Raw genomic sequence first — 15,264 nt, 5'->3', positions numbered from 1 at the left:
GGGTCAGATTTTTGTCAATTTTTATGAATTGGTTATTGTGTATGAAGATATTTATTTTCTGTTTATATTCTTCTTGTGTTAGTATTACTAGTGTTTTTCCTTTATCTGCTTTCATTATAATAAGTTTATTCTCTTCAATTTTATTTTTTATATTCATTATTTGTTTCCATTCCCTTTTATCTTTCTTGTCTTTATTGGTTTTATTCCTTTCGTTATTCTTGTGTATATCTTTTAGTTTCTTCGCAATTAGATGTCTATAATGACTTTGTTCTGTTATTTCTAGGTTATTTACTGCTGTTTCAGCTTCTAGGGCTAATGTCTCAATCCATTTTTTATTCTTGTGATGTAGATTATATTTAAGGCCTTTACTTAGTAACTGGGTTTCTTCGTGTGTAAATTGTATATTTGTTTGATTCACTACTCTCGTGTATTGTATGTTTTTGCTTGTTATATCTATATTTTGTGTTTTCTTCATATTGTTTGTTTTTTGTTGTTGTTTTAGATATGTTGTTTCTATATCTTGTTGTAACTTTTCTTCTATTGATTGTTCGATGTTATTCCATGTTCGTTGCCATGTGTTCGCATTGTGTATGTCAATGTGATAGAGTTGTGTGTTTAATCGTTGTTTCTTTTTATATATTTTGTATATTTATATATTTTTGTATCATTATATCATTTATCGTATGGAGTGCAACAGGATGCTTAAATATAATATTGTAAACCCAATATACTGTCACAGTGATAGAAATCAGCATGAATACATGTGAACAACCACATTTCTGTCTATCTAAAGATTCAGAATATAACACAAGTTAAGAAAGAGAACAATAACTCACCCTGAATCTTTCTACCTTCCCACATCCTGCCAATAGTGGGTGCCCAACAGCAAAAAAGGGAATACTCACTGAATAAAAACCAACCACAGTTGCAATGTCTGAAGAAAAAAAAAAAGAACAAATGACATTACTTCAAATTAAAATTGGTCAGGTCTAGTAGGTGAAGGCAGAATCATTCCAATTACAGACTTACATTTTGCAACTATGTTATCCATAATTCCCATTCCAACACGGAACTCCAGGAATTTTCTTAAGTGACTGGTCTGCAAAAAATTAGTAATAAAATCATTCTCATAATACATGGATACAAGAATACACACTCAGGTTCTGTTTTTAAAAGTCATTTAATAACATCTCTTTGAACAGAAAGAACAGCAAAAATATCATTCCAGCAACTGTTTTGTAGTCCACAATTTTGAGTAAATTCATCAAATGGTCTACTATTTAAAAAATGACAAATACCTGTCCAGATAATTATTACCAGATATACAGACAACTCATTCAATGGAAAGTTCACTACCACCTCTCCATTACTGTGAGTCACAACTTTACAAATGTGTTACCTAAATCATTTCCCAAGATTGACAATAACTTACCTAAGTCTCTTATTCTTTATAATAATTAAATGTATAAATTCCCTCCCTCCCCACACACACACACGTGCGCGCGCATGCGTGTTTGGTGACGGTGAGGGAAAGCTCTGAAATTATGCAACTCCAGGTTACTATAGGAATGGAATAATTTATGAAGCAGGTCATAAATGAGTGAGCAGTTTTTTGTTTCTTGTACAGAATGGATTTCTCTGGATTATGAGATTATATAAGAAACATGATTCCTGTATTAATATTGTCACGTGTATCATTGACAGTATCAGTATCAGTGTTGCGTAACTTAGCAACTGACTGTTTACCAAGAATCTGTCTTTGCAGGAGTTGCCTAGTAATGGATGTACATTTAACATTGCTCCCTCCTTTAGGCTATTTTTCCCAAACAGCCCACAGGAGTACTGCCTGCTCTTCCTTCCTGAGTCTCTGCTTGGTTTCATATCCCTTCCCATTGTTCAGTTCTCTTTTTCTTCTGCGGTGGCTGCTCTCAAACCACTACCACTGCTCCCTCCTTAAGGCCAGCTAGTCCTGAGCGGTTCCCTTATAAGGTTCCGGTTACTCCAGGTTCTCACCATAATCCAAAGGTTTTCTTTTTTCTTCTCTTTCCGATGGTGGGGGCAAAAATATCCCAAATGGCTGGTGTTCCCACATTTCCGGCTCTTATGTTGATGCCGCTAGTGGGTTCTTCTTCCATTTTGGAGAGGGATGACCCCTCCACAATGCCCAGTCCTTGATTTTCTGCTCCGGAGGGTGCTGACCCTTCCACAAGGCCCAGTCCCTCATTTCCTGCAACCCGCTGGACATTCTGGTTGCTTTCTTCATGAACTCCAGTCTGATGGTTTTCCTAGCAGTCTCATTAACATTTCCCATGTTTTCCCATCAGATTCTTCAGATTTTGTTTCCTCAGACATCACAGCCATTCACCGCCTAGATTCTTCACTCCCTTTCATCTTTGTAGCGCATCCACACTTTCTCCCTCACTCATCCTGGGCTCCAGTCCACTTATTCCTGATGATGTTCCTCTTGCACCATGCCACCCTTGCATGGTGGGACACCTTCCTGCAGGCAACAGCCAACTTCCTCCAGGATCCACAAATTCTTCAGGTCAGTTCCTTTGGCTCTCCTTGTCTTCCTGCAGCTAGATGCCAGCCCCTGTGCCCTTTTCTTCACTGTTCCCGAATATTTCACTGCCGCCTCATCCATAGGGACCTCCCAATGGTTCACTTCGGATTCCATGTCTTCTGGATTTAGCTCCTTACTGTCCTGACACTCCTCCATCATACCTGGCAGGACACTCTCTCTTCAATCATCCTTCATGTTCACTATCCTGGCATTAGCTATGGATCTCATTTCTGTCTGGCCAGATTTGATTTCTTCTCATTTCCTTTAGACTTACATTTGTCTTGGCTTGATTAGTTCTTATGTCTTCCTTTAGTTCCTTTACATTTGTGTTAGCCTTCCTTTGCATTGCTTTTGTATTGGCATGAGCCTTTTCTTGGTTAGGTTTCATCATTTGATTGGTTTCCATGTTGGTGTTCATTTTGGCCAGCATGGCTTTCAGGAATCCCATGTTTTCCATTTTTGTCAAATGGCACTGTAATAATCCAATCCAATCCAATAATCAATCACTCCGATCCAGTCCATCCAACTCCTGAAACCAGCTGTCACATGTATCAGTGACTAAGAAGTGGGTTTGGACTGGTGAATTGGTTTATTGGATCTTCACTAGTCGTAACTACAATTAGTTCTTACACTCTCAAGATTACTGTAACTACAGCACACAATGTCTTCAATGTCTGTTAACACTTAACAGCTGAGTCTTCAAAACTCCTTTCCATGACGATGTCATGTCCGTGACTCACGGCTTCTCAGCTATGACTGAATGCAAACGACCTTCACTGACCCCTATAATCCTTCCACACAGACCCCACAGAAAACACTTATTGTAGGCATGATTACAGTTCTGTTGCTTAGCACTGTGCATGGTGCAGACCATACTGAAAACACTTCTTCCATTGTCAGATTTGTTGCATAACCTAGCAATGGACTGTTTACCAAGAATCTGTCTTCTGTGAACTTGTTTACCAACCTATTGCCTAGCAATGTGTGTACACGTAATATTATTTTCAGTTTACCATGATTCTTACAAGCTGTTCTCTAGTATATTCAACTGATCATGCTGCTGAAGTCTTTTATTTTCAAATATGATAGGTCTAGCTGCATGAGAACAAATGTCTCAACTGTTTCAGCAAAATATCAAAATTTGGGGAGAGGAAAAAAAGAGAATACATATAGCTTGGTATAGTGTGATGGCTGACAAATGTGAAAGAAGTCATCAAGGCCTAATCAAGGTACTATTTCAGCATTTGCCTGTAGGGACTGAGCAAAACCATGAAAGAACCTTGGTCAGGATAGTGACCTGGCCAAGATTTGAACTGAGCACCTCCTGAATAAAACTACAATAACCAGCTGGGAAAACAGTTCATCTTCACCCAAGTCATGTATTTTATATAAAACAAGGCCTCCAAAATTACAGAATACAATTTCCCTTGAAAGGTTTCCGACGATGGTGTATGCCGTAGGCTTATTTTGGACTCTATCCATCATCTGGTATATATAAGACAAAAAACCACAATGTTTCGGACACTGGATCTGTCTCAGGTGGCTGGGACAGGATAGACCTACTCAGCTGGGCCTGTTAGAAAGAGCTGGTCCAGTGGTTGAGACTAGCTCTTTCTAACGGGCCCAACTAAGTAGCTCTAACCTACCCCATCCACCTGAGAATGGAGACAGATCCAGTCTCCGAAACGTTGCAGTTTTTTGTCTTATATATACCAGACGATGGATAGAGTCCAAAATAAGCCTAATAGTTCTGCACAATTTCCCTTTCTCACATCAGCTACATTTTCTTTTCTTCCAAGTAATTTTCAGAGGATGGATGTTAGCATATCATTTATAATTACCTCTGCAGAATGCACCTGTTACATGTACCCTGTATACTTTTACAGTTCTGTGGTATATTGTGTATGAAGGCTGCTGATAATTCTGCCATTATGGAAGATGTCTCTGCCATCAGTATGTAGAAATACATATTCATACTCTCAGGTCACTTAATGTCAAAAACATCACCACAGAGTTCATAGCAATGTAACTGTTTTAAAATCCACTGTATCACATTTTTATACACAGTATTCAGTAATGTTCTGCATAAAGTATAACAAAATTACTTGCAGGATTTCAAAACAAGGCTCATGGAAAAAGAGACTTCACAGATTTATAGTCATGATAAAGTTACCATTTTGTCAAAACAAGGCTAATTTTTAATTCTTAAGATAAATTCAACAGCATCAGCAATTGTACATACAAGAAACTGCTTGCACACTGGGATCAGATTATTTTCTACTTGGTGAGCAGTCTTCATAAGTAGCTGATCGTTCAAGAACATCCATTACAGCTAACTGCAACAGGAATACAATGTTTCCATGGGCTCTCTTAGAAGACTCATATATAATGATAACACAAATTATCTAATGATGCCTTTCATGTGCCATCAAGATTCAATGGGTATATATTGTAGTGTGATTGGCTACTGAAGATGCCGTTCAGATTGGTAATTGGGTTTATTAACCACTTAGTTACACACACTCTTTGCTGCCGAGGGATGTTTACTGCAACGGTGTGTAGCAACCAGCGAGATGTGGCTGGGCTGGGCTTGGCTTGGCTCCACTTGGAGAAAACACCTCTTTCCTTATTGTTGTGAAATAGTCATGTTTACAGATTTCTGTAGCTCAACGATTCCTGCATGGTGTAAATACGCCACAATATGTATTATATTCTTCTGAAGGACTTTAAGGATACATTTTTAATTCACATTCAAACATTAAATTTGTAAATCCTGAAGCTGACCTATGTTAAATTTGGACATGTGATAATCACGTTATTACAAACTGTATTCACTGGCTTCCAAATGAGGGCAAAAATAACTCTCTAGTTTAATTAGGGCCAGAGCTAGAGAAATGCTGAGAAATTCTGTGACACCAAAAATACCCTTCTCATGCTGCTGAATGCCTACCACAAAAAAAAACTATAATGTATAGAGGACTAAACTTTGACACATTCAATCACATCTACAAATTACAAGCTCACCCAGACTTCACTGAAATCCAAAGGAGAGGATGAATGTTGCATGTCTGTTGATTTGACACAGAATGACTTTTCAATGCACTAAAGATAAAGAAAGGCTCTTCACCTTATTACAAAAAGTAACCTTAGTTGAAAGCGGCCTCCGTAGTCTAGACAAAACGTTCCCACCTCATGACTCGTAGTATGCGGGTTCAAATACTCGGTGGAGGTCGTCAAATTTTTAAGGGTGGAAAAGTCCAGGGAGTAAGTCCTCCGGGAGGGACTTTAAGCCGTGGGTCCCGTGTCGTAGCTTTACGGCACGTAAAAGAACCTCATACCTCCAAAGGAGGTCACTGAGCCAAAATTGCGGACGTTTGCCGCCCAACAGCAGTCACTAATACCTCCGGTAGATGGGGTAAGCATTATAGATACTTCTCAGCCAGTAGAGCCGGTCTCGCTGGCTGGGCAGGACTGATGGTAAGCACCAATACCGGTAGGATATAGAGACTGGTAGAAATCATAGAGGGAAGCACAATGGACCACTACAGGTCTAAGTGCATGGGGAAACCCACCCTCTCTAATAACTAACTAACTAACCTTAGTTGAAAGAAAAGCTGATGTAAGTTAATACTAGAATTACAATTCTGTCTGCCCTATCTTGCTTATCCTGCCATTATACCTGTATACAGTGTGCTTTAAAAATGTATGCTAGTTTGAATTATTGTTCATACAAAACTTACAATCAAAACCTATAGGTTCAAAATGCATTTCTGTCCCATGGAAATGTGGAAACAGAAGCATTCCTAACCTTCCTTGTATGTGACTACTTATGTTGCAGATCATGCAAAGATAATTTTATTGTATGAAATGCATGCTGTTTTCATGTCTTTTCTTTGTCAGCTTCTTCTGGGTGCAAAGCCAGCATTCAAACAAGGAGCTTTACCACAGTATGTCATGGTGTGAAATATGCATGTACCTGGACAAAAAAAAAAATCTGTTAATAGCATTTAAAAGCTAAAACATTGAATCATCAATTATAATACAAACCAGCTTTTCAAATGATGCTAGAAGAATTAGCTTTTCCCGCTGGTTTCCTTGATAGAAGGCAACTTCTTCAGAGTTTGTTATCAGACGGGAATTGATGTACCGAAACTCTCCTTCCAACTTCTGTTCAGTGACCGTCATCCGGCCAGTTGGTCGACGCAGATATGTCAAGAACCACCCTGCGATGATGAGGTAGGCAAGCAATAAAGATGGTGTCTGTAGGCAAACAGATTTGATACAAAACAGTCCCAATTTATTACATGAACTATAACAGCAGTGATCAAAGCCTTGACCATCAACTCACTTTCACATTTTGCTTCTCAAACTACCAATTCTTTACAACATTTATTTATACGCATAAATACCTCTAAGACAATTCTAACAGACATATGCCTTTCTTCATGATACAGAGATTTTAATTTTCTGTCCTCCATTAGTTACGAGAAGCAGAGATACAGCCTACTTTTGTACTGCAGAGACTTCCTGCCCCACAAATCTTATACTGTTAATGTCATAATTAGGAAATGTAAATTTATAATCCAACAATAAAATGTAAATTCAGTCGAGAGGTTAAATGTTGGACTTGCACACATAAACATACCCTTGAATCTTAGTCCAAAAAAAATCTTTTCACTGCTTGCAACTGTAAATATGCTAAAATTATCCTTGCCATTGTCGTCTTTGTCATCATCGTCATCATCACCACCATCATGTTCCCCTCCTTCTCAGGAAGAGGAGGAGGGGGAGGAAGAGAATGTACTACTTCAGTACAGCAGTACTGATATCTACATTACAGCTGTTGGAAATAACCACACAGACTTACATTGGTCCGATTTCTAATTGTTGATATATAATTAATATTTCATACAAAATTCGTTATTATGGTACTGAACTATCTATGTACAGAGTTTAATATGCCTAGCTTCAGTTAGTTCATTAGCTACCATTGTAAAAGTGAAAGTTAAATACAGAGCTCATGTAGTTACAATTTATTATCTAATAAATGTTGTATCTTTTTAACCTAATACCATACATCCTTTCAGGACCTCAAATTAAGTGTCAGTTTCACTCAGTGGCAGCTTGAGGAGGATTTATGTAGTCGGAGTCAACTGAATATGACAAATCTTCCTGTATGCACCCACTGACTTGTTTGTAAAGTGTGGCTAAATTCAATCAATTAGCGCAACTACTAGTTACTAATTAAATAAACTGCATACAAGGTCCAACAGTCATTTAACACATTCTGTACAAAGTAAGAAGGTTGCAGGAGGCCAGAAGCCTGACCTGTGTTTGTCAATGCATTAAAATTATAATCAGTGTCTAGTTTTATAAAATGGTGATTTAAAAATTCTATGCATCTAAATATCACATATCATTTAACAATATAAACTGACACTGGATCCATATTTCAAAATAAACATCCCTTAAAACATAATATTGGTAAGAGGCATCAGACAAGAACACCCCCAAAACGGAAACCATTATAAATAATATGGAGAAGAGTAGTTTACATTATAATCATGTTCAACAGTGGACAACAGTGGCAGATTTGGAAGGTCAAGAGGTCAGCCAAAATCTTTGAAAATTTTAAATCAGAAAATGCTTCTCAAAATACATCAAATATTTAATTAATTATTCACTGTAAATACAACTCTTCTGGTCATTCATGTCAAAGTATTTCACTGTGTGAAATATTCTGGACTTTCCTCGGTCGTCCAGCCCGTAGCCAGTCGCTATACTGACTATGTTATCCTGGCAACATTAAGATGGTACATATTCAAATTAAAAACAATTTACAAATGTTGAGAGTGGTCAACCAATGGAATACACATGTCCGTTTTACTTAATTCATATGTTTTTTGTCCTCAATGACAGGATGCTTTACAGGCTGGAATACTATTATCACTTGAACATACCATCCTTGCATTATGGTTTCATACTCAGCCTCACTCTCAGGCCCTTGTACAGCCTGACACGAGTGTATTATTTTCTTCCCAGGTCAAGGTATGAAAGTTAAAACTAAAATTCATACAGCCACAAATCAACAAAGACACTGATGTTCCTTTAAACATACTCTAGACTGTGTTAGGAAAGGACAAACATTATCTCAAGAACAATATTACATGAAGAAACTGTGAGTAAAATAATACTACATATTACAAACTTTTACTGAAACATTCTGGTCTGCTTAATGTATAATTAAACGCATCTGAAATGTATCAGAGTTTTCTGAAAATTGATGATCCTTTCTTGTCCAACAGATATTAAATTTTGACCTAGCTGATACAGTTTAGGAAGACTCACACAACCCATCTTAATCAGTTTATCTAGATTGTAATACATAAACAATTATACAATGAAGCTATAAGCCATTATTAAACTTTCCAATGATAATATGGATTTTGCTGCATAGAGGTTTCATAATCTACTACAAATACCACATTGGATGTTGGGGCTAAAACAGCAGTCAGGGCTTAAACTTTAACTGGGTAATGAGAAACAAAGTGTTAACACTTCATAGCTTCCCCACAGTAACCAGCCACCCACAGCTAAGAGTATAAGATGATGCCAATTAGTGTTTATCTGATTATTCTGTAGGTCCATGATATGTAAGCAGTGTCCATCTTTTAGTGCACTCAATTTTACCTCTCACTTCACAACATGTTTCGGCACTACAGTGCCATCATCAGGTGCTCCATTTACATCAATCTATTTCATCCCTGTCTGGTTGCGGGTGTTGTCAACACCCACAACCAAACAGGGAACACGCAACACGAGACATGATATACCCTGAGAATAAGAGGAATGACTCCCATAGTGGTGAAACTATGCGTGGTGTTAGAATTGGGACAGATAAGATAAACAATCTTAACAAGTTTTTAGTATATATATATTTATTATAATTGATGAACATTTTTAAATACTTTTTACCTTTTACGACGTAATGGCAAGCAATGAAATAGAGTGACGTACATGGAGCACCTGATGATGGCACTGTAGTGCCGAAACATGTTGTGAAGTGACAGGTAAAACTGAGTGCGCTAAAAGACGGACCCTGCTTACATATCATGGACGAAGATCAGTGCAACAGGACGCTAAAATACAACAATATTCTGTTGGTACTAGTTTTTGAAAGGAAAAGACAATTACCTGATTATTCATTAATACTAGTTTTTGAAAGGAAACAATACTTTAAACAAATTATTTATCTCAAAATCAAACACAAGCACAAATATCATTAATTTAAATCAGTAACAATTTTGGAACCCATTACATATAATTTTCAGTTAAACGTTTAGCCTTAAATATGTGACTGTGTCAGTGGTAGCGAACTACTAGGAGAGAAACTGCAAATATTAGCCAGGACTTCTTATTTACAATTATGACAAATTTATTTGAGAACATAATTCACATCTCTGTTCTTAATTACGCTGTAGCATGTAGATCTGTTGTTAGGCAACGACCATGATATAAACAACTATACAACAGCTGTTCCTAAGTAATGGCTCTGCCAACAGAAACAAATGCAACACTTTCACAGCAACAACTGCACTGCAACAGAGGAGTGGTGTCTTCTATGTGGTCCATGCTGGGTTGTTATAAGCAGGACAAGTTAGTTAGTCAGTGCAAAAGGCTGGCTGGTGAGTTAGTGAATGAGTCAGATAACAGCTCGTCTTCAGATGTTGTAAGTTGCTGCTGTGAAAAGCTGGTAGCTGAGGCCGGGGACAGTTCAGGAACCCAGAGGAAGGGGAATGTTCACTGTTGGAAGCCACTACCAAGCAAACAGTCAGTGAAGACTGTAACAGACTGATAACACAAGTCTGTGTGTGATGTGGGTTGTGAAGTGTTGTAATGAGTTGTATAAATGTGCAATAAATCAGATTAACAATCCAAACCCCATCCACAGTGACTGTAAAATTAAGACAATAGGATATAGGATCAACAACATGCATCACTTACCTTTCCTCCAAGCTGTGTGGTAAGCCTATATACATATATAACAATGTCAAGCAGTGGTTTGCTGATGTTTGAGTACAAGTCTGTTACTGTATCACAAAACTTGTCCACATCTGTGGTGAGCAGCTGATCTGCATTTGATATGCGGCTGTCCAAATTGCTCATCTTATAATACGTAAATCCCCTGCAGAAAAACAAAATGATGAATTTATTGTACAACAAAGATTCCTGGGCAGAAAACATCTCCCACCTAAATGACATCCTTAATATTGTTGTTATAATCATGTGCATGTGGATGCACCATCCACCCATTTCTTGGAAATTCACATGTTCAGAACAGTCAATGTCATCTTTAGAAATGTAACTCTTGTATCTTTTGAGTGTCATAATTCAGAAGAAGGCATGCTGGAGACCTGTGCAATGACCATTATAGATCACAGCACTGTCATAAACACCATTTGGAATTTTATGTCCAAAGTCACTCACATAACACCTATTGTTAACTGGGAGATATAAATTTAGAAAAACTTCAAGATTTTGAACTAGGCCAGTAAGGTAGGTTTGGAGGATGAAACTTTACTGAAGGCTGGATTTTGGAGGGAACCTCTATTCCAAGAGAGTTCATTCCAACAGAGTACTCTGGTTTTAGCTTTTGAAGTGCATGATCACAAACCTGTGTCACTCATTCTAAATTATAAGAACTAAATCCCATTTTGCACCAGTGCAAGTTATTAACTTAACAGAGTGAAGTTTAGTAAAGCAACTTTAGATCACTAACAATAAGAATGATTATATTATTAAAGTGAATTCAACAGTCAAGATTACTAGTGAACTAAGCTACCGTATCCACAACTTCAGTGTGCCTCATAAATAATAACTTTAAGTGCAACCTGTTGTTGCTGATTATTGGTGGTGTGTAGCATCAGTGTTCTTCCTGTCTGCCAGAGCATGACCTGTAAAGACCACGTGATAAGATCTCTGGCCTACCAATCCTGAGCAGACTAGGCCACCTCCTAACCAATCTTTACCCCGAAGGCACTTCACAATTTGTAAGCAACCCCTATGCTTACTGGTGTCCAATACAAGACCTTCTACCATCCTACCCTGCCCTATCAATATGGGAGAAAGGATAGAGGGTAAGGGTAAAGGTAAAGACAAGCAGATGTGACAGCAACTTTGGGCAAGACAGCAGTCTGTGGCGGGGTGAGTTGGCCTGTCTCTCTGAGGCAGTCCAGCAAGTTATTATGTTATATTATATTATAATTAAAATAAAATCAAGCAAGCAGAAATTCTTCTGCTGGACTTTCTACTTACTAGCTAGAAACCAACATTTTAATATTTCAAAAGTATTATGTAAAATAAAATTGTTCATCAACCTTTTGTTTATTATATTATATATACTCATATAGCTTATACCAGGCACGTCCAATGCATCAATCGCGGGACGATTTTTGGTCGATCTCCTAGGCCTATAAGGAAATTATACATGAAAAGCATGTAAATTCACTTATAATATAATATGATTATATTAAGATTTTGAAGGGAAAATGCATATTAGTCACTCCTATTTTTCTGTTCTTATGCAGCTTACATGAAAATTGATTTACACTTGTGTTAAGTGAACTGTGGGGAAGTCCCTACTCTATCCTTATCACGTGAACTCTTACTTCATCACTCGTCAGCCGCATGGGTTCTGATGCAAGAGTGAGCGACAGAACATGTGATTCACTTCGTTCCCTCCCTCCAGTCAACTGTGAATCGCCTTACGTTGAATTAAGTGAGACGTATTATTACATTAGCTGTTAGTGGAGATTGGTCACTTTGCCGTGCATTAAACAAATATAGTGTTTAGGGATGAGCTCAGTGTAATCAAGGGGACAGTAAGTGCTCTGCCCACGTTATTTTATTAATTTTCAAAGCGTCTGTGTGTGTGTGTGTGTGTGTGTGTGTGCCAGATAACAGTTACCACAATATAGTGGAAAATGCAATGCCTCAGTATCCTTGCCAAAAAAGTGTAATCTGGAACGTCATTAAGAATGCTCTCAATAGCAATAAGTATCATGATGATTTTCCACCCAAAAGTGAAATTTCCTTTCTTACCACTGCATTATTCACCAGCAAGTTTTGGCAAGTAAGAGACTAAATACAAAGACTGTTATGGACATAGCTTTCAAAATTGTAAATTCATTTCATGGAAAATCACTTCAATGATGGCTTTTCAGTCTAACTCTTGAGGAAGGGGCAGCGGATATCAGTTTGCACACAGATGTAAGGTGGCCGAGTAAGTACAAATTTTTGCAGAAATTTCGTAGTTTGCTAGTGAAATAAACAGTTTTTGAAGGGGAGAGGAGATGAGAAAGCAGAGATAGAAGACAAGAAGTGGTTATTTGACCTGGCATTTATTGCTGCTTTTACAGGTAAACTAAGTGATATGAACCTTGAACTACAAGGTAAAAACAAATGCATTGCTGAGATGATGAGTACAGTTTCATCCTACAAAAGCAAATTCAAGCTAATGATGGCTGACTTTACAAACAATACTTTTGAGCACTTTCCTAATACGCAAGACCATCTGGAAAAATATACTTATTTTGTTTTTCAGACAGAGAAGTATGTGACCGAAATCTGTTCTGTTATCCAAGATTTCAGAAATAGATTCTGTGACTTCCAAAAAATTAGAACAGTTGTAGAGTACTTGTCATTCCCGTTCAAATCAGATTTAAACATTAAAGAAACTGCAGCTACTATCTGTGAAAATTACCCACTGAGCAAGGCATCCCTTGAAAATGAGATATTAACCCTTACAAATGACATTTTTCTCAAGACTCGTGCTGGACAAGAATCGTTTTGGAAGTTAGTGTCTAGACACAAATTTCCCAGCTTAAAAAGATGCAGTGAAATTGTACACTTATGTTTCAGTTCGACTTATTTGTGCGAATCTGCGTTTTCTTACCTAAAAATGACAAAGAGTAAACAATGTTCCAAAATGACAGATGAACATTTCCAGGATTGCCTGAAACTGGCCCTCACCCAATACTCACCTGACTTCCAGCAGCTGGTGGGTGAAATGCAGGCCCAGATGTCTCACTAACGAACAAGGTAAGTCTGTACTTTCAATGTATGTTGCTTTTACAATAAACATATTTGTCATGTTATATTTACCAATATTTTTGCTTAAAGCAAGGTATGACAATAGGATGGGGTGGCAGATCACTGGCAGTTTTGACACTAAAAAGTCAATCACAACCTGTTTGAAGTTGGACATGCCTGGTTTATACAAAGTATATAAGATTGTAGCTTCTATAATTCCTTGGTAAAGTACTTTAGAATAAGCCAAATCAAATGCAAATCAATTCAAACTATTCCATAAAAGTTGTAATTAAGTTACCAACTGTTCCAGCTAGATGATGTAACATTAGCATGCTGACTTACTAGACTTATAATAGTAAGAAATGCCCTACACATTGTTATGCAATGCAGGGAAAAATAAATAAATGCACACTGCAATTCAGTCAAACCTATAGTATCTCTGTACTAAACAAAATGCAAAACAAACAGTATATACAGTCCAATTTGTCTCATGGAGCTGAGCCCTTCTCAAGAAGCCATCAATTGTGCAGCTACTCAAGAATTTCCCAGCATTTTATGGAACCTGAAGGTTCATTACAATGTTCACAAGAGCCCTCCACTGGTTCATATCTTCAGCCATATCAATCCAATCAATACCATCCCATCTCTCTAAGAGCCATTTTAATATTGTGCACCCACCTACGCTTTGGTCTTCCCAGTGGTCTCTTACCCTCTGGCTTTCCCACCAATACCCTATATGCATTCTTCTTCTTCTTCTTCTTCTCCCCCTCCATTCGTGCTACAAGCCCTGCCCACCTCATCCTCCCTGACTTGATCATTCTAATTATACTTGGAGAAGAGTACAAGTTATGAAGCTCCTCATTATGCAGTTTTCTCCAACCTCCTGTCACTTCATCTCTCTTTGGTCCAAATATTCTCCACACCCTGATCTCAAACACCCTCAGTTTACATTCCTCCCTTAAAGTCAGAGACCAAGTTTCACACCCATACAGAACCACACGCCAAATTTTAGTTCTGTATATTCCAGTTTTTATGTTTTTGGACAGCAGACATGAAGACAAAAGGTTCTGGACTGAACTGTAGAAAGCATTACCCAAGTTCAATCTTCTCTTAATTTCCTCCTGAATCAGGTTTTGATTTCTTATTGTTGTTCCCAAATATCTGAACTGTGCCACATTTTCAAACAATCTTTTACCTACCTTTATGTCATGGTTTTCCCCTGCATTTTGGTGACAAGACAGCAACATATACATAGTTTTCTCTTTGCTTACTTGTCCAATTTGTACACTCATGACAATGCACAAGTTAACATTAGTTTGCACATTCTAAGCTGAAGTTCAAACACAATAAGATGCATACTTTCAGATCTGATGTTTTACGTTAATACATGTACTATGTACATGATGATAATGGATTTGACAATAAATAGAGACAAATTTAAAAGGGGGATAATTAACAGCAAGACAGATAAATGACAACAAAAACTAAGTGAGAGGAAATTTAAAATCAAGAAACATGGAAAAATGATCTGATTTACTGAAATTATTTTTACCATAGATGTGATTGTCAATAGCATGCTAAGTATTGAAAGGTTTTAAAACACAAATACA

At 37.5% G+C, this 15,264-nt stretch overlaps 1 protein-coding gene across 1 annotated transcript in view; it reads right to left on the bottom strand.

Annotated features, from left to right (window-relative positions):
* The window catches only part of LOC111872909 (ATP-binding cassette sub-family D member 3), a 66,941-nt gene that overhangs the window by 23,522 nt on the left and 28,155 nt on the right, over positions 1-15,264 (bottom strand). The window contains exons 7-10 of the mRNA XM_023867186.2: positions 10,568-10,748; positions 6,611-6,823; positions 1,030-1,099; positions 837-934 (exon numbers count right to left, since the gene is read on the bottom strand). Of these exons, the coding sequence (XP_023722954.1) occupies positions 837-934; positions 1,030-1,099; positions 6,611-6,823; positions 10,568-10,748 (562 nt within the window). The remainder of the gene's footprint in view (positions 1-836; positions 935-1,029; positions 1,100-6,610; positions 6,824-10,567; positions 10,749-15,264) is intronic.

Source organism: Cryptotermes secundus, unplaced genomic scaffold, assembly GCF_002891405.2.
Source record: "Cryptotermes secundus unplaced genomic scaffold, Csec_1.0 scaffold407, whole genome shotgun sequence".
NCBI classification, from domain to species: domain Eukaryota; kingdom Metazoa; phylum Arthropoda; class Insecta; order Blattodea; family Kalotermitidae; genus Cryptotermes; species Cryptotermes secundus.
Note: the sequence above shows the minus strand (reverse complement) of the source record. Positions and strands in the feature narration are given on the sequence as shown.